We start from the raw sequence: 18,928 nt of genomic DNA, 5'->3' as shown, positions 1-18,928 counted from the left end.
GGTGGAGTGTAACATTTATGTATATATCCTCGGCTCTGTAAAGGAGAACATGAACGTTTTTCCAATATATTCATAAGTATGTTCTCTTTCAGGTGAGTTCACTCAATGTTAACCAATGGCGACAGCCTACAGCGCCTCATTGTACTAAACTGCCATCAGAGTCATGAACACAAGCTGACAACCAAGCACAAGTTGAAGACTAGAGACTAGTTGTGCACACTCCTCAAAGCACATTTGGTGGTCACAATTGTTGGGAGACATGCACACAACACCCCTGCATGCTACATTCAGGACGCAATTCTCGTCATCCCACATGGAAAAGATATAGAAAAAACTTATATGCCAGCAATGTGTTTTATATACAAAACTTGTATGATTTACTCTTGAAAGTGGAAAACGAGAAAGGGGCCACTTTCAAGAGTAAATCATGTTTTGTATATAAAACACATTGCTGGCATATAAGTTTGTTCTATATATTTTCCATATGGGATGTGTCGTGTTCACAGGACATAGCCTAGATGCAGGATTATATCAGAGTGTCTAGGCTGTCTTAGTCACGTCTGATGTAGAACTGCAGTAACATGGTAGGCAGGTGCTGGTGTGAGGCTGACAACACAGAGTGGTCAGTGTAAGCTGATAGGCTGCTGTTGTCCACATTTAGCACACTTGACATTAGACTGAGACCAGATGTGGCACACACACTGGCCACTAGTCACACGGGTGAAGCTGAAAGCGGCAGTGTAGGCTACCAATGCAGGATATAAATGTGGGGAAAGGTATCGCACAAAGCACAGCTTGCATTAGGCAGATACAATAGAGATGCTCTTCTAGGATGCTGCAACACAGCTATTAACCTCCTGAGACCTGGGATATACATTTGAATAATTGTTTAGACCGGTCTGAAATATTCAAATACCCTATTTTTTTTAAAAGATGCACTCAAAGACTGAACTGAACTTGTCAAGCGATATAAAGTTGAGGCAAGTCTCTGAAATTATCAATGCATGGTCAGATCGAATGTTGCAGGGCAACGACATAACCGGTTCCATTCCGACTGGATGATTAATTAAAGTTCCCAAGAAACTCATCATTAAAGTTCTTAAGAAACTTGAGGTTGGAATGAGGGAGTGTATTGTGTGTGTGACAGCCCCTGTGGGACACTTGGGCTTGGGCCATGGGGTTAACACTTTAGGTTGGTAGGAAAGATCTACAGTAGATGATGTACTGTATGAAAGACTCCTGCTGGCATTCTTTGATGCCGTCCGTCATTTGCTGTAAAACAACAAAACAGCAATAACTCAAACTCTAGGACATGGCTCTTACACATTCAGCTATAGCAACAGATTAGCTGATATTACTAATTTGTCTGACAATGCAGAGTATTCCAGCTGGTAACACTAAAGTTTCAAGCAAGCTTCAAAGCTGAAACAGACAGGCTATTTGGTCTATTGATATATTTTTTTATAGCCATTTGGCCTGGTAGTTTACTAGGTGTGCAAAGTCCAAAACATCACCAGCATATCATATTATGTAATCAAGATTTCAGTTTAAAGATGGGCCTTGTCTTTCTTGTTACATTTTTTTATTTATGATATGTCCATACATTTATTTTGGTTTACTCAAAATAATACTTTTGCAGGAACGAAGAGCCATCAGCACCTGAGAAGTCTGGGTGGTGGTTCTGGATCAGATGCTTCAGTTCTTCTTCTTCACTGGCAAAGGAATGTAAGCTTTTCTTTGCTGTGAGGGGAAAATCAAACCATCAGATAGTGTCACACTCCCTCGTGCCCTTCATAATCTACTGGTGACTTTGTTTCCCAAGCAAGATTTCTTCATTCCCAATTATGTAGAGTTTATTCATAAGACTACTATAGCCTACCCTCATTGACAAAGAAGTCTGCCATGTAGAAGGACATTTTGATTGCAGATGGTGTGTGAGGGTAGTATGTCCGACTCCACTCAAACGGATTTTTCTCTGGATGCCACTGGACTCCATATATAGGATAGTCGTATGCTATACAAAGTCCAAAATTTTTTTTAAGAAAAATGGCACACCACACACAGACACACACACACACGCACGCACGCGCACACACACACACACACACACACACACACACACACACACACACACACACACACACACACACACACACACACACACACACACACACACACACACACACACAATGCACACATATTTTCACTGATGCCCATACCCTCCATTGTTGAAATGAACTCTGTTTTCCCATCTGTATTGGTGCTTAAGACTTTGTAGAAGCTTCTCAGCTCCTCACTCTTGGTGAAATTCTTTAAGAGAGAGATCAATTCCAGATTAATACAGATAAAAAACACACTGTGTAATGCAATGTAATGTAATGTAATGTGAATGCAATACTGTTTTATCACACCTCCATGGAGATGCTCCATTTATGGAAATTCACTGTGATGTTCTCAGTTGCCAGAGAGGTCATCACCTCAGATGGGAAATCTTTAAAGAGTTTGCTCTCAGCGGCATCTGATGAATGATAATAGAGGAATTTACAGTTTTTCTCAGTCGCTTTGGTGCTTTTTTTTTATCACATCACTAACATTTTCACTGCAGTTAGTGCATTTCTCAAAACAATTAGTGCAAACTGCAAAACGGATAACCTGCAAAAGCACGTCACTTGCTCAAAGTGGATAGTCCATTCCTCAAAAGCAAGTATTCATGTCAATGAAACTGCCAGTGTCATCAAAATGAAGTTTTGACACCATCATTATAAACAAGATAGTCAAATGGCTTTGTCATGTGTTCACTATAATTTATTCTCTCTGTATTTTCCAATGCAAAAAAAAAAAAAAAACTTGGCCAGAACCCGGTGACACTACCTGAAAATTCTCAAGACATGCTATGCACTTGTACAGTTTTGAAAATGACAGTAAAGTTACACATTGCTGTAGTTAGGGGAGTGAGTGAGTAAAAGACACTGAATACCTACTATACGTTTCACATTTTTACTATGCTCTTTGTAATTCTACAGCATTGTGACAGAATTTGATAACTAGTTCAACAATTTTGTATGTAATGGCTCAATGAAATGAAGACTGTTAGTTTTATTGGGAATGACTACTTAGCCTCCATAAGCATAGTTCATTTTGACTGAAAAGACGTAAGAAAATGATAATGTTAAAACAGCAGAGAATTGTATGAAAGCAACTGATACATGTCCAAAAGCATTTGCAATTTGTTCAGAGGCGAAATTGCTACTATGATGTGCAGAGATGGCTAAATGTTGTGGAGGTCGAACTAAGAGTTATGAGAATTTTCACTCTGATCTGAGAAAAGGACCAAAGCGACTAAGAAAAACTGTAAGAATGATCATGAGAGATGAGAAGAAGGGCACTGAGATTCAGACAGGAGAAAAGGGGAAATAGAGAGATGGAGGAATGGAGAGAGCGTGACAAAACAGATAAGAAAAGGGGGATGCCATGTATTTGAAGGTTCAAATCTGACCAGTGGTCATATCCCGATCCCACCCCATCTTTTCTCTCCCATTCGCTTCCTGTCTATCTTCACTGTCCTATCGAATAATGGCAAAATGGCCAACAAATATATATATTTCAAAAAACAAAAAACAAAAAAAACCCAGATAAGAAATAGTTGATGTGGAAAAAAATAAAGACACAGCGAAATTGAAAGGGAGAGATAGGGAGAAAGCACACAGGGTGGGAGGTGCCCTTGAGCAAGGCATCAAACCCCCAACTGCTCTCTGGCTGCAGCAGTGGCGCCCCCTGCCCAAGGATTGTGTGCTCACAATACTCACTGTGTGCTGTGTGTGTGTGTTCACTTACAAAGGTTAGGTAATATGTGAACAAAACTTCCCTCTCGATGGATGACACTATCTTTCTATCCATCTATCTATCCATCCATCTATCTATCTATCTATCTATCTATCTATCTATCAAATAGTTCAATAGACAGAAAGATAGATATAGATCTATCGATCTATCTATATTTATCTATCTTTCTATCTATCTGTCTATTGAACTAGTCCTCTTGACACTATAATTCCTCATGCAATATAAAACTTTAAGTAGAGCTAAAATATCAATATACAGTGTTAGCTGAAGAGGCTTCTTTATAGGCTAATGAATAGGTTTATGTCGACCGACCGATAAGTGTGATGTTAACCTTGATACAACCTTTGTAACACTATTAATTCTAATTTGATTTGTGTGATAAAGCGTTGTATGAGGAAAACGAGAAAGGGGCCACTTTCAAGAGTAAATCATACAAGTTTTGTATAAAACACATTGCTGGCAGTATACGTTTTTTCTATTTCTTTTTCATATAGGCAATAATAGTTAGTGTAGGTGTAGATATACTATATACTGTATGGTGGCTGTACTAGGTATTTGATCTGACCTTTTGTAAACTCCAATGGCAGAGACACTCCACTGGTGTTAGTTAGACACAGTGGATTTTCTCCAATTGTAATGACCAACAGCTGTTCAAATCCCAGACAAGTACCCCAAATTGGAAAGTAATCGCCCTGGGAGTTGGCCTGAGTTATAACACACACAGATGCACAGATAAACACACATGAACAAATCCCTCAGCCACATAAACAAACAAACAAACAAATAAACAACGAATACACAGAGCAGAGTTATGTTTTGTACTTTATGGCAGTGGAGTTTGTCATGCATGTTTGTTTAAATATGAAAAACAATGCAATACTTAATCATTGACTAGTCAAGTCATTTTAAGGGTAATATCTGGAGGCAACAGTGTAATTAATTAGGTAAGGGGTAAGTGTCCCACTGCTCCAAAGTGCTTATGGTCCAGCGCTCTCTCTGAGATTCTTGTAATCATTTGTGTTTGTGTGAACACTGATTATAAACGTTTCCTTACTAGAGGTGCAACCTCCTCTCATTTTTATAGGTTGTCTATACAAATAAAGTTGAATCTAATCTATATAAAAACAAGATAAGACTCTACAAACCTCCAAAGCAAATTTGTAGAAGATGTGAGATGCTTTAGCATATCCTGATGTCATAAGGTTTGCAGCTCCGCCCGGGAGAAGAATACTGTAAGAATTAAGTATTTGAGTTTCACCTTTCTATACATTATATCTATGCAATACTGATATTTTCCACAGCTTACCCATTGATAGAGTTGAACAACTGGCGGTATTCTTCTTCAGACCGATTGACCCTGTGAAAGCAACACACACACACACACACACACACACACACACACACACACAAACACACCACAAAACCTTACATAAACAGGTGTATGAGAGGGTGACTATGAGCGACATCTTGTGAGGAATCCCGATCACATGACTAATACATGAGGCTGCTCTTACATCACAGGCACGACACGAGCCCCTGCAGCCTCCAGAGTTTTGACGTAAGATGCAGCAATGTAGGAATTACGCTTTGGCTCAGGATATTTTAACTCTTGTGCCAATACCCCTAAAGAGGGAAAAAAACAGTAGTAATGATTAAAAAAAGAAACACAATAGGAATGAAAATATAGCGGCATGTATAATATATATCAATATAGGTATTTGGTGAAGTAATAAGCCTAATTTCTTTTTGTATTTCAAATTTCTTTATTCATTTCCATTTAACACTAGATGGTAGTTCTGGGCTGATATGCCTCCTTTCAAATAGATTTGCTATTTCAACATATGATCATAGATCATATTATAGATCTATACATGCATGCAATGATCACAAATAAAAAGATACACAAACGCACAAAAACAGGCGTGTTTTTCTTGTTACTCACCGATGATTGGCCTATCATTTCTTTTCTTGTCATTCTGTGGAACAACGGCTGCAGGTATCCCACAGAGTGCCACAAGTAGGCAGGCAAGAGAGAGCACCCTCATGATTCTTCCAAGAGGCTGGCCACAAGTGAAGCCGAAACAAAACAGAGAGATGTTTTTTGTAAGTTCCACCTACCTCGTGATTAAGTTAAATATCCAATCCAAGAACTGAGTTAATCCTGGTCTGAACTGGTCTGAAAGAATATGTGCATGTGATGAATATACTCAATCTCACTGCATATGAGTCTCAAGTTGTCCTGTCATAACCAACCACAGCATATTGATTTACTTGTCAACTGTGTGAGGATTTTGTATGAGCTCAAAAACCTGATGATTCTCTCTGAAGAAAAGAGTGAAACTTTGATGACACATTAACCATGAGGGTGTAATCAGTGTGCTACAAATGACAGTTTTTCTCAGCCGCTTTGATACATTTCTCAGATCAGAATTCTCAAAACTACCTGTTCAGTCTTCAGATCATTGTGTCACTTGTGCACATCAAAAAAAGTACTTTCCCATTCCTTTGATCAAGTTGCAAATGTTTTGGTACATCCATGCAAATTATAAAATTCTCAGCTAAATAATCTCACCCCCACAACATTTAGGCATTAGTTCACTTCATAGTATAAGTCTTTACATGCAAAATGGTTGAACATGTTGTCATATGAGAATTTGTGGCCCAAAAGACAGGAACATCAGGAGGTGTAGGAAGTCTGCACTGTAATTCCTACTACACTGCATTTACAGTTTTCCCTAACGGTATTGCCATATGGTAAAATTTCTACTTTATTTAATCTTTTCCCTTTATATTATGAAGTGCTGTCTTTTCCTTTCTGTATCACAATGACAGGGTCTGTCAACAAATTACAGTAAAACACAGTAAAGCGTAAATGTGAATATTGTTGATCAAACTCCCACATACATAAGGTGTAACCTATACAGCACAATTTACAAAAAAAATTCATACAAATTCTAGCCATAGTTTACATTTTGCAGGTAATCCATGGTGTTTTGCTATTTGTACAAATAATTTTGAGAAATGCACTTACTGTTTAGCAAATCTCAAGGATGATTCGAGAAATGTGGAAAAGTGCAAACGACTGATACAAACTATAATAATGCAAACAGACAAATAGCTACCTTATATTTTTCTAAGAAGCCTATTGCATATTTTTCTCCGTCGCTTTTGTCGTCGTTTTGGGGAATAGTTATAATGTAGCCTACATAAATCTGGCGCGCAGTGGCACTTGCAATATACATTATGTGGTGCATTCATGACACAGGCCATGTTGGGCAATAGGCATAGAGCTCCTGCCACTCTCATCGCAGACCTGCAGGATTTCCGTGTTTACGGAAGTCATTACACGCGCTTCTCTCCAACGGGGTGAGCGGCGCGCGATGGCTTTCATTAGGAAAAAGGAGCGATCTAAAGAAAGGTTAGTCAATCGATCGTTCGGAAACCTTCATGTGAAATGTATGTAATGCGTTATGGAATCGAACCATTAACTTCGAGAATAACTGCACATTAAGGGACGAGACTGTGCTCAAGTCGTCACCTCGTCCGGGCAGTAGCTTTGACTGCGGGCGTAAGCTGTGAATTGAGGTCGCTGGATCATATGTTTTGCAGGCCTGACATCATCATTTCATGTAGTCTGATGCGTTGGTACCGTGTCATCTTGTGTAGGTTGTATTATATGCCTGCATAGGCTAGGTTGAAACAAGGTTACATGTATAGTTCACGTAAGAAAAGCCCTCAAGAATGTTTTTCTTCCAAGATGTTTCCTCCAGCTGAAGTTAGGCTGCTCTCGCTCGGAATTTCAGATATAGCCCTGGAAACATTCAGTCTTGTGTTCTTGCTTAGTCTTCTGTTTAGATTGAGGAAAATGTGTTTTTCTCTGTCGAAACATAAATAAGGCTTTATCCTTTATTGGGAAATGTATTTTTTTTGTAATCGTCTGCATTGTGTCCATTAGATTCTCGCTGTTGCTATTGGATCTGGAGGAGTATTATTTTGAACAGCACACAGCCTATCAGCTGACCAGCAGATGCTCATCCCACAACAGGTAGGCTAATGACAGAGGGTGAGGTATGTGCTGAACTGGTGTTTACTGTAGTATCTGCCCTTGAAATAAATATAAAGGTGAATTCTCTATAAGACAAAGATACATTGGTGCCACACACACAAATGCTGGTCAAAAAAAGTTTTCTGGAGATTTGTTGACTTGTTGTTTTGTCAAAAAAAGACAAAACACGATTCACCAGTTACTGACACTTACTTTTCTTTCAAGTGCCCCCTGCAAGTTTCGAGGATCTTTTAAAGTCTGTTCGAAATCTGTCATATTTGAGCCAGAGGATGCATCTCAGCCCATACTAAAGGTAGACTCCAGCTTCCACATTTACCTACCTTAAATCACACAATCAGATGCTCTCGCCCAATCTTACTCTTTATCTTTTACCCAAAGATCCCCTTAAAGGACTGCAGGAGGATTGAAGCAACAGAGGACAATGAGCGTAATCCTTTTACAGAGTAAGCAGAGCTTTTACAGACTGCTGAAACCCCCTCATTTTCATACAAGTGATGGTCAAGATAAACACACTGACACAGGAAAATCAATGACATTAGTTGTACTGTTGGGTCCAGGGTCCAGGGATGTTCACTTGTAGTGTTCAATGTCTTTATCTGTAAATAAAGATATATGTCAGGATATGCACAACTTAACTTATTTTAACCTCTCTTAAATCCTAGAAGTAAGCCTCCATGTATATCAATGGAAAGCAGACAGGTGAGTGTGTACGATTTTAAGTGTCAATTTTAAATATTTACATAGCATATTCTACTGTGTCACTTATTTTTTACTGCTCCTACAATAGTATTGTTACTACACTGTACATATCTGTCTATACGGTTCATACTGCATATCCATGTTTATTTTGTTTTAATAATGTTACACTGCACATATCTGTACATGTTGTTCATACACTGTTCATATGTATATCCATATGTCTATTCTGCTCTTATGAGGCTGCTAATACATTGCACATATTGATATTTATATTTCATTTATATTACTGTAAACCCCATACCACTGTATAAACCATCTACAGTATGCCACTGTCTACACAGCACTATATGTCTTATAATGTTTATACTGCACCACCTGACTATATTACTGTGTATATCACATTGCACTTTCCTGCTTTTTCGCACTTCTGGTTAAACGCAAACTGCATTTCGTCATCTCTGTCGTTGTACTCTGCACAATGACAATAAAGTTGAATCTAATCTAATTGAAGCTAATCAAATATTATACCCTGTGGCATCTGTTTTAACTTGAACTTTGATCTCGCTTTTTTCATTTAGATTTACCTGATTAAAGATGGGAATGTTGTTGCACCGTATAAAATTGAAAGGGTTGGTGCTGTCTACACATTTAACACGCATTTGCACAACACTATTGATATATCAATGTCCAATGTTAGTGCTTGTTGAACTTGTTGAACCTTGCTCACCATTTCTATGGCCTTTTTCTAGAGCGATCAAGACTTCCTTTTCCAACTGGAGATATCAAGAAAAACTGAGGATGTTGTGCAGACTTTACTGCAGGTATGCAAGATGTAAATAATTAGATAATTCCACTGGTCAACTGAATGAAGTTGCAGCTCATTTGTTGCAGCCAGATATTGATCATGTGATCATCTCACTGTTTCTTTTTTTCAGTTGCACAGAGCATCCTGCCTGGATAAGTTGGGGGATCAGACTGCCATGGTCAGTACACAATACAAGTACAGACATTCACATAACAGAGGGGCCAGTCTACATCGGCTGTGAACCAAATCTCTTATATTGAAAGAACCATGCTGTGTTGTTTTTCAGATAGCCGCAAATTTACAGTCCAGATTGGCAAGAACCTCATTTGACAAAAACAGGTATGAGGAAAAGTTCTGCTTCTGTTATAATCATGCACAATAACCTCAGCATTAGAGCCCTGTTCACTCTGACTCCTTTGCTCCCAGTAACACTTAGTCTAATCCTGTGTCCATTAGCTTCCAGAGTGTCTCTGAGCTGCCCCACATGGAGTGTGAAGCAGAGATGATCTCTCCTCTGGTGACCAACCCAGGCCATGTGTGCATCACTGACCAGACCCTGTACTTCCAACCACTCAATGGCTACCCTGTGAGTACTCACACATGTTCTTGGTCTACTTGGCGCCGCACCTCAATACAGCACAATATGGCCATGGTGACTCCATGCTGCTGGCTAATAGATAACTATGATAATAAAAAAAACACTTGACTCGCATTGCAACATTGCAACGCATTACTCACATTACAATAGTATGATCAAAAGCAGCCTTCAAAGTCAAGCCGGATAGGATGTTTTAATGATAAGCAACTGTGCTGCCCTTTTCTGTTAGCCTGTATAAGATATGATGGCATCGTAAATCCCACAAATATGGCATGCTCTTATTTGGCCTTGTTTTGAATGTTATTTTGAGCTTTCCAGACACATGTATTTAGTTACACTGCTTGTTAATATGCTTACAACAACAGCTTTCAACAAGGCCATGAGAAAACCACAGCTGGCTGACTTGAGCCCAGTTATTTTTGCAGTTGTCAAGGCTAAAATATTATGGGGTACTTACACATTTGGTTAATAAGTACTCTTAATTTTGCTCTGTTTGCAGTACTTTTCTATTTGTGTCACTATCAGTGTGAGATTCCGCTTATGTTTGGGGGAGTCTCAAGGCCACCTAGTGTTTTTAAATTCGTAGATGATATCAAATATAATCACTAGAATTATTGGATAGCTTTTTTGCTTTCCCTTTTTCCTTTCTAATTTCAATCAATATGTGTTTTACAAATGGCGTTGCTGTACTGTAGGACAGTACAATCAGGTATCTAACAATATTGGCCATAGTGTCCATAGTGAGCTGATTTGATCATTTTCTGAGGAGCCATCCATAGAACAGTGGTCAGTAGATTCAACAGTCGGATGCTCACTCACACACGCGCGCACACGCACACGCACACGCACACATACACACACACACACACACATTAACTCCTCGACTATCTATCTATGCCATCATAGCTCATAATATAGTATCCGTTTCCCCTCACCACCACCTGCTTGTGTGCCCTCTCCTGCTGCCCTCCTCACCTAGGACTCAGTGGTGCAGATTCGGCTTCACAGTGTCAGACGCATCTACAAGAGGAGGCATGGATTGCGCCCACTGGTAGGCTATGGTTTGACTTTGGCTCAGACAAACAAACAAACAAACAACTGTATTTTCTGTCTCAGGCCTTTCCTGTGCTGTTTCCTGTGTACTGTATTTTTTTTTGTGCTCAGGGTCTGGAGGTGTTTTGCTCTGAGACGGACCTTTGTTCAGACATTTACCTGAAGTTCTACCACACCAAAGACAGAGACGAGCTCTACTACTACATTGCCACCTTCCTGGGTCAGTTTCATCACGTTGGTCTCTCTTCATTTCCCATCCTCCCTCTTGGTCTCTCTTGGTCTCTCTCTCTCTCTCTCTTTATCTCTCTCTCTCACACACACACACACACACACACACACACACACACACACACACACACACACACACACACACACACACCGTTGTAGCTGACTGCTGTGTCTATACCACAGAGAACCACATGGCGGAGCACACAGCAGAGAGCTACATGCTGCAGTGGCAGAAGGGTCACATTTCCAACTACCAGTACCTGCTGCACCTCAACAACCTGGCTGACCGCAGCGTCAATGACCTGTCTCAGTACCCCGTCTTCCCCTGGGTCATCAGCGACTACAGCAGCCCACGGCTGGGTGAGGAACATCTCCCTAAACATACATTCACACTAACATTAGTATGCTGTCTTGTAAAACAGACAGGCCCTTCCCATAAAGCAGTGATGGATGACACATATACAGGTCAAAAATGCGGAACAAGATACCTGAATTTTGAAATACCCGGTGGTCATATCACACACATAAACATACATGTTTACATAGCTGTGCTGCAGATCAAGTTGATTGATCTACACATGTGAAACTACCTGTAATATGAGATACAGATAGTATCATTATACTCCTAGTTGAAATGTCTTTCTGTTCCTACAGACCTGATGAATCCGGCTACATTTCGTGACTTCAGTAAACCTATTGGAGCACTAAACACCGAGAGACTGGACAGATTACTAGTAAGAAGAAGCCACATGGACACTCTGGCTGTTACTGCCTCTGGCTCTCTCTCTCTCTCTCTCCCTCTCGCTCTCTATCTCTCTATCTCTGTCTCTCTCGCTCTCTCTCCCTATCTTTGTTCTTTTTTCTTGTAATTGGTTGGTTTATGGGATGACTAATACCCATGTGGCTGCTGAAATGTGCATTAAGTTGTGACTCTTGTGTTGTGTTTAGGCACGCTATAGAGACATGCCAGATCCTCGCTTCATGTACGGAAGTCACTACTCATCTCCAGGATATGTGCTCTTCTATCTAGTTAGAGTGGGTGGGTGTCAACAAAACATGCAACACATATGCAATGCCACACACACACATACACACTTTCATGGATACACATGATGATGATATAACATACCAACAGCCTGGCATTATAGTTCTACCAGTCATTATTAGTTTTGATGAAGCCTGAATGGTTTGACATAGTTCAGTCTATTGTGACTTCAACATTGAAAAAGCATTCCTCCAATGTGAAAAATGTGTTAAATGTGAAAGGTCAATGTGTCTCACAGCTCCAGAGCACATGCTGTGTCTTCAGAATGGACGCTATGACCACGCTGATCGAATGTTCAACAAGTAAGCTGCCACAGTAAAGGCTCAGTGTGCAACTGGGCCAGGCTCTTTTACCTCCTCTTTTCTAGAAGCTGTCTGTACATATTTGATGTTCTTTTAACAGGCAATGCCAAAGTTAAGAATAATGCTAAAAATAAGTCTGTGTTTCTGCAAAAGGTGATTCCATAGAACTCAGAAACTTTGTACTAGCTAGTCATGCAAGCAACTGTTTTTGGAAGGGAAGGGGAGGAGAGGATGTCTCACTCGTCTGTGCTTTCATTTTTTCCGTTAGTATTGCAGAGACATGGAAGAACTGTTTAGAGGGAGCCACAGACTTTAAAGAGGTGAGTAGCCAATAGCTAGCGTTATTCTAAATCAGTCAGAAACCACTTCAGTATAATCTTGTACTAATCCTCCTGTTTGTGTCTAGTTAATTCCTGAGTTTTATGGGAAAGAGTCAAGTTTCCTGCAGAATGATCTGAATCTAAACCTGGGGAAGAGGCAAGGGGGTTGCTGTGTGGGAGATGTAGTTCTTCCTCCTTGGGCTGCAGGTAAAACATTTATTTGTCTTTCTTATTCTTGCCTTCATCTCTGTTCCGCATTCGGCAGTTATATCCTGTCTCTTACCACATTTTTATCTGACTTCCTTTTTCAGGAGTTTCCAGCTCTCGTTTCTCAGATTTTTCTTTTAATATTTACTGTATTTCAACATAGTCTTTTTCCTGTGTGTGTGTGTGTGTGTGTGTGTGTGTGTGTGTGTGTGTGTGTGTGTGTGTGTGTGTGTGTGTGTGTGTGTGTGTGTGTGTGTGTGTGTGTGTGTGTGTGTGTGTGTGTGTGTGTGTGTGTGTGTGTGTGTGTGTGTGTGTGTGTGTGTGTGTGTGTGTGTGTGTGTGTGTGTGTTGCATGATGCAGATGCACAGGATTTCTTGGAGAAGTTACGCAGTGCTTTGGAGAGTCAGTATGTATCGGAGCACCTGCACGAGTGGATCGATCTGGTGTTTGGTTATAAGCAGAAAGGCAGTGAGGCTATTGCTGCTCACAACGGTAGCTCCCTTGTTTGTAGTATCTCAACTTAGATGATTCTCATCATGTGTTTGGGTTTGTATTTAAGATGTATTTTTTTCTCTCACTCTTTCAGTGTTCCACCCATTAACATATGAAGGAGGAATTGACTGTGACAGGTGAGTCAGCCCATCAGAAACAGATGTTTCTCGTGAACCCTTCCTCTCCCTGTGGCATTAAACCAGCTGAGTTTGTGGAGACCAGCACCACTCTGACAAAGCACGGAAAGGATGAAGTAACTAATAGGGGTGCACATGGGAATATATACAGAAAAGGCTCACGTGTGTGTGTGTGCATGTGCGTGTGCGTGTGTGTGCGTGTGTGTGTTGAACAGCATTGAGGACCCAGACCAGAAGATCGCTATGCTGACTCAGATATTGGAGTTCGGTCAGACGCCACGGCAGCTCTTCACCACTGCTCATCCTCAGAGGATCACCCCCAGGTTCCACAACGTCTCCACAGCAACCACATCCTCCAGTGAACTCTCACCACGTATGTCCAAAGCACATTCAAATTGGAATACATTAGATACATTAAGCATCCGCAATTTATTACAGTGTGTGTGTGTGTGATGTACTGTATGTCTCATTCAGTGTCGCCCAGCGAAGACTCATCATTTGAAGATCTGACAGAAGAGAGCAAGAAAATGGCTTGGAACAACATGAGCAAACTGAGTCTTCAATCCAGCCACAAAATTCACAAAGAGTGAGTTGGCTTATTTGCATCTATCTAGCTGTTTCTTTTTGGTCAATTGTGGGCAAAAAACACTGTGATTGCTATCTTTTTGTTTCCATGGTAACATAGGGCTGTGACAGGAATTGCAGTAACACGCAGTGGAACAGCCATTTTCTCCACCTCACAAGGTAAGTGACAACAATGAAGTGGTGATGTCCCATCATGCTTTTCACCAGAGCGTAATGAGCCATACAAAGTCAATAGTGTCACCAAGCTCTTGTTTCTTGACAGACTCCACTCTGAAGATGTTTTCCAGGGACACAAATGCTCTACAGAGGAGTGTGTCATTCTCTAACATGGTTAGTGTCACGTTGACTGTTCCACAATCACTATGGCTTGTGCTCTAATGTGTCTTTCTGTTGATTGTTTTGTATTGTAATTCTTTTTTTACTGAGCGAGCACTTTTGTATTTGCATCTTCTCCTAAGGCCTTATCTTCCTGTCTGATGTTGCCTGAGGATCAGACTGTTGTCTGCTCTTCGTGGGACAATAATGTGTAAGATTCACTAAGCAATACCTTAGTAGACTAAGATCATATCTCACTAGAATGTACAGTTAATTTTACATTTATTCGCATGTGACATGTATTAACCCGTTCTGACATGATCCTGTTTGTGCTACTCCCACTTTGTCTTTTTCTGATTCCGTTTATTTTTTTCTCCGTAGATATTTCTACTCCGTGGCGTTTGGGAGGAGGCAGGACACTCTCATGGGTCATGATGACGCTATCAGCCAGATGTGCTGGAAGGATGACCGGCTGTATACGGCGTCATGGGACTCCACTGTTAAGGTCCGTTACACAGTGTCAAAAGTTAGCCATTCACTTTAATGGGAGACATTTTTAATAAAAGCATTCAAGCTATCTACAATGGCAATGCAAACCAGCCATGAACTGGTGCAGTGCTGTGTGTTTATGTGTTAATGTATGTATCTCACAGGTGTGGCGGTGTGTGGCCGCTGACATCAACAGCAACAAAAGGAGCCAGTTTGAGCTGCTGGCGGAGTTTGAGCATGATGCCGGGGTACGTCATGAGCAGTGTGCTCTCTGCAGTCTGTTTAGAGATGAGACAGAGTGTGTGCATTTGTAGTGATCATTAGCTCTACTGTGATGAATCAAATACACTTCTGCCATCAATGTGTCGCTTCAGGTGAACTGCATAGCTGTCAGCCCAGCAGGCACACTTCTAGCATCAGGCACTAAAGACGGCATCCTCAGCATCTGGGACATCGGAAGCTTGTCCCCCGTGCATCAGTTGAATTGCCACTCCGGCAAAATCCACCAAATGGCATTCAGCCCTGGTGTGTGTGTATGTGTGTGTGTGTTCTTGTCAAGTTTCCTAAAATAATGTGGTGTCAAGAATCAAATTATTGAAATATATCGGAAGTATGTATGGATTTTAAGGAAGACAGAGTCTTGTTTCTAACTAGTAACTTCACAGTAGCTTCATGGGACTGTTTGTGTTGTTGCCATGCAAATATATATGAGAGACTTTATTTTGTCGGCAGCTGAGCTGCAAGCAATTTAATCTTCCCTGAGGTTTTGTACCTTCTGTTCTGCAGACAGTAGACACATCCTGAGCGTAGGAGAGGACTCCAGCCTGAAGGTCACAGATGTCCAGACAGGCATGCTCATCTCCACCATTCCAGCAGAAGAGGAGCAAAGGTAAATACTGCCACACGTCCTACAAAAGCAACTACAGTCCTGTTGCTAGTGCGTTTAGAATTTGATCATGTCACGTGACATTTCCTTGGCAACAGGTGCTTTTGTTGGGATGGCAACACAGTACTGTCAGGTGGACAGTCAGGTGACCTCAGAGTGTGGGACTTGCTCAGTAGCAAAGTGACTCAAAAACTGCCTGCTCACACAGGTATGTACCGTAAAACACGCACGCACGCACGCACGCACGCACGCACGCACGCACGCACGCACGCACGCACGCACGCACGCACGCACACACGCGCACACACGCACACACACACACACACACACACACACACACACACACACACACACACACACACACACACACACACACACACACACACACACACGTACATCACACCACTTAAAGAAATAGTTTGGAATTTTGGACATAGGACCTCATTTCCAACTTAGCCGAGGTGATATAGGTCGGTGGAGACAGTTTTTTATCGCGTTTAACCCCTTCCTTAAATTGCAGCGTTCCCCTTTACTAAGCTGCTTCTGAGCTAACGCATTTCAACGGTAACATCCAAAACAGTCTTACTCACTCCACAGCACACCCGAGACAAGTAAATTAAAACGTCAGACTATCGATGTACATGTCCGTGTTGATAGAATAATTTTAGAAATAAAACTAACCTTGCAACTCAATGATTTACTACATTTTGAGGGACTAATTTCTTAATATCAATCCGCTACTGCCATAAAGGGAACAAAATAGGCTATTGCAATGTGATGCAAGATTAGTCTTATTTCTAACATTGTTCTATCAACACAGACATGTACATCGATAGTCTGACGTTATAATTTATTTGTTCCGGGTGTTCTGTGGAGTGGATAAAGACTGTTTTCAGTGGCAGGCCAGATTAGCACCAGATGAACGCTGGAACTTAAGGAAGGGCAGAAATTCACTGAAAATGGTTACCACCAACCTATATCACCCCGACTAAGTTGGAAATGAGGTCCTATGTCCAAAATTCCGAACTATTCCTTTAACATATTTCATATCGTATAGACCTGAAGTTTGCCTACAAAAATGTACAGGTAGCATCTTTGCCCAAAGATGACAGCTTTGGATCCTTTTTGTTAGAAACTTCAGAGGTCTGTTTGCCGGTGTACTGTGCTGTGTGGTCATATGCACTTCCCCATCTGTCCTCTAGGTGCAGTCACTGTCATGTGGATGAGCGAACAGTGCAGCACTATCATCACAGGTGGAGAAGACAAACAGATCATATTGTGGAAACCACATTATTAACACACACACACACACACACACACACACACACACACACACACACACACACACACATACATACATATTTGCACCCCTGTGGTCTGGGGTGATAATCATACTGCAATCTCTGGTGCAATAGAAGGGTATCTGGTATGTACCAATTGTTGATATGCACTATGTACTTTGTAGCCATTTTCTTATAGTGCTATTACTGTGGTAGTGCTTGTTAGAAGTGAGATGTCTAGATTTACTCATTGTGTACATCAGGATATATTTTCAAATGTGCCTTAATATCTTGAAAGATCTGATTGAAATGTTACTGAGACCAAGCCTCTTGCTGTCAAGCACACACACTGACTCACACTCTCTCTCTCTCTCTCTCTCTCTCTCTCTCTCTCTCTCTCTCTCTCTCTCACACTCACACTCACACTCACACTCACACACACACACACACACACACACACACACACACACACACACACACACACACACACACACACACACACACACACACACACACACACACACACATGTACAGGCATGCAAACCAAAAATATCACGGAATGTGTGAAGCTCTCAATGGTCTAATAATCAGTATACAAAGTTAAATACATAGATACATGCACAATGCAGAGCAACTATGTTGCAGTCAGGCCCATTGCATGACAAAGACTACCATGATATTATATACGTCAAATTAACATTAAATTAATATGAATAGTCGATTAACAAAATGCTTTTAAGTGCTCATAAACCACTGTAAATTAGTAAAAAGAACAGCTCTGCATATTTCAGACATTTTCCTGTACATTAACTGATGTGCACGCATGCGCGCGCACACGCACATGCACACACACACAGACATATCAATGCAGTTGTATTGAAACCAATGAAGGCCGTGCACATCTTTGTCGGAACAGTTGAGTGTAGTGAGCATTCTTATAATGGTTCTGAATACAGGCAATTTAGCAATCATGGACATTTGTGTGTACGTTTGCAACTCCATCAAAATCATTTCATCAGTCATATAATACAAAGAATATCATGTCTTTGTTTTGTATATAGTCCAATAATGGAATGTCAATTGAAGTGATATTTTTTTTATTATTATTATTATTATTATTATTATTATTATGGCACATTATTGTTTTAGTGCATTTGCATTTTCATCATTCGTTTTGTACGCGAAAAAAACCCCTGTTATCCGTCATTTTGTTTTAATGAAAAAGTGTTTTAATGGTTTTCTTGAAACCAGGTGTTTATTTATTTTTAAGCCTAAGCCTGCTCCATGCTCTCAGGGGTGGAGAGGGGGTAGGCATAGCATGACAGAGCAGACGGCTGCTTTCAGGACCAATATCCACTCATTCAGTTACGTTTACTGTGTGATGTGTGTCTGTGGATCCAATAAAGTGTATTAACCCCATGATGAATCGCTCTGTCTATCTCAATGGCTGGATTGACATTCTATGCATTCATGAAAAGTGAAACAGCTGCAATTGCTTTGAATAGAATAACTATGTGACTGATCTGCTAGAGTGATGAGCAGCGGTAACACAAAACACTAACACGTTAACAAAATAA

General features: G+C 40.7%; 2 protein-coding genes across 3 annotated transcripts; one reads left to right on the top strand and one right to left on the bottom strand.

Moving 5' to 3' along the window:
- Positions 1-1,555: 1,555 nt before the first annotated feature.
- Positions 1,556-8,388, bottom strand: LOC134065613 (gamma-glutamyl hydrolase-like). The gene is made up of 10 exons (XM_062520563.1): positions 8,230-8,388; positions 5,786-5,903; positions 5,358-5,466; positions 5,150-5,200; positions 4,989-5,073; positions 4,409-4,547; positions 2,412-2,518; positions 2,220-2,310; positions 1,880-2,014; positions 1,556-1,740 (listed from the first exon to the last, which is right to left on the bottom strand). Exons 2-10 carry the CDS (start codon positions 5,886-5,888, stop codon positions 1,616-1,618), a joined length of 945 nt encoding a protein of 314 aa, XP_062376547.1. The 5' UTR covers positions 5,889-5,903; positions 8,230-8,388; the 3' UTR covers positions 1,556-1,615.
- Positions 7,154-17,426, top strand: nsmaf (neutral sphingomyelinase (N-SMase) activation associated factor). Of its 2 annotated transcripts, none has more exons than XM_062520562.1 (31): positions 7,154-7,261; positions 7,799-7,888; positions 8,114-8,201; positions 8,288-8,352; positions 8,575-8,608; positions 9,187-9,237; positions 9,358-9,429; positions 9,544-9,591; positions 9,700-9,752; positions 9,870-9,999; positions 10,991-11,062; positions 11,176-11,284; positions 11,476-11,652; positions 11,947-12,026; positions 12,241-12,331; positions 12,576-12,639; positions 12,908-12,959; positions 13,046-13,166; positions 13,528-13,659; positions 13,754-13,796; positions 14,012-14,169; positions 14,271-14,382; positions 14,482-14,540; positions 14,644-14,711; positions 14,840-14,907; positions 15,078-15,201; positions 15,350-15,433; positions 15,560-15,710; positions 15,972-16,074; positions 16,170-16,279; positions 17,274-17,426. In XM_062520562.1, the coding sequence occupies exons 1-31, from the start codon at positions 7,224-7,226 to the stop codon at positions 17,366-17,368; spliced, it is 2,742 nt and encodes a 913-aa protein (XP_062376546.1). In that variant the 5' UTR covers positions 7,154-7,223; the 3' UTR covers positions 17,369-17,426. The 2 variants fall into 2 exon arrangements, with proteins under 2 accessions (XP_062376546.1, XP_062376545.1); XM_062520561.1 differs by having other exon boundaries at positions 8,572-8,608.
- The last annotated feature ends 1,502 nt before the right edge of the window (positions 17,427-18,928 follow it).

This window comes from Sardina pilchardus, chromosome 19 (genome assembly GCF_963854185.1).
Source record: "Sardina pilchardus chromosome 19, fSarPil1.1, whole genome shotgun sequence".
NCBI lineage: Eukaryota > Metazoa > Chordata > Actinopteri > Clupeiformes > Clupeidae > Sardina > Sardina pilchardus.
Note: the sequence above shows the minus strand (reverse complement) of the source record. Positions and strands in the feature narration are given on the sequence as shown.

What these genes read in the sequence shown, in the direction of transcription:
- LOC134065613 (XM_062520563.1), bottom strand. Translation starts at nt 5,888, where the DNA reads ATGAGGGTGCTCTCTCTTGCCTGCCTACTTGTGGCACTCTGTGGGATA. An exon ending in AATGGAGCATCTCCATGGAG is followed by an intron (nt 2,311 to 2,411) that starts GTGTGATAAAAC and finishes TCTCTCTTAAAG; the next exon opens with AATTTCACCAAGAGTGAGGA. An exon ending in GTTCATTTCAACAATGGAGG is followed by an intron (nt 2,015 to 2,219) that starts GTATGGGCATCA and finishes GACTTTGTATAG; the next exon opens with CATACGACTATCCTATATAT.
- nsmaf (XM_062520561.1), top strand. Translation starts at nt 7,224, where the DNA reads ATGGCTTTCATTAGGAAAAAGGAGCGATCTAAAGAAAG. An exon ending in AGATGCTCATCCCACAACAG is followed by an intron (nt 7,889 to 8,113) that starts GTAGGCTAATGA and finishes TTTTCTTTCAAG; the next exon opens with TGCCCCCTGCAAGTTTCGAG. An exon ending in CTCCAGTGAACTCTCACCAC is followed by an intron (nt 14,170 to 14,270) that starts GTATGTCCAAAG and finishes TGTCTCATTCAG; the next exon opens with TGTCGCCCAGCGAAGACTCA.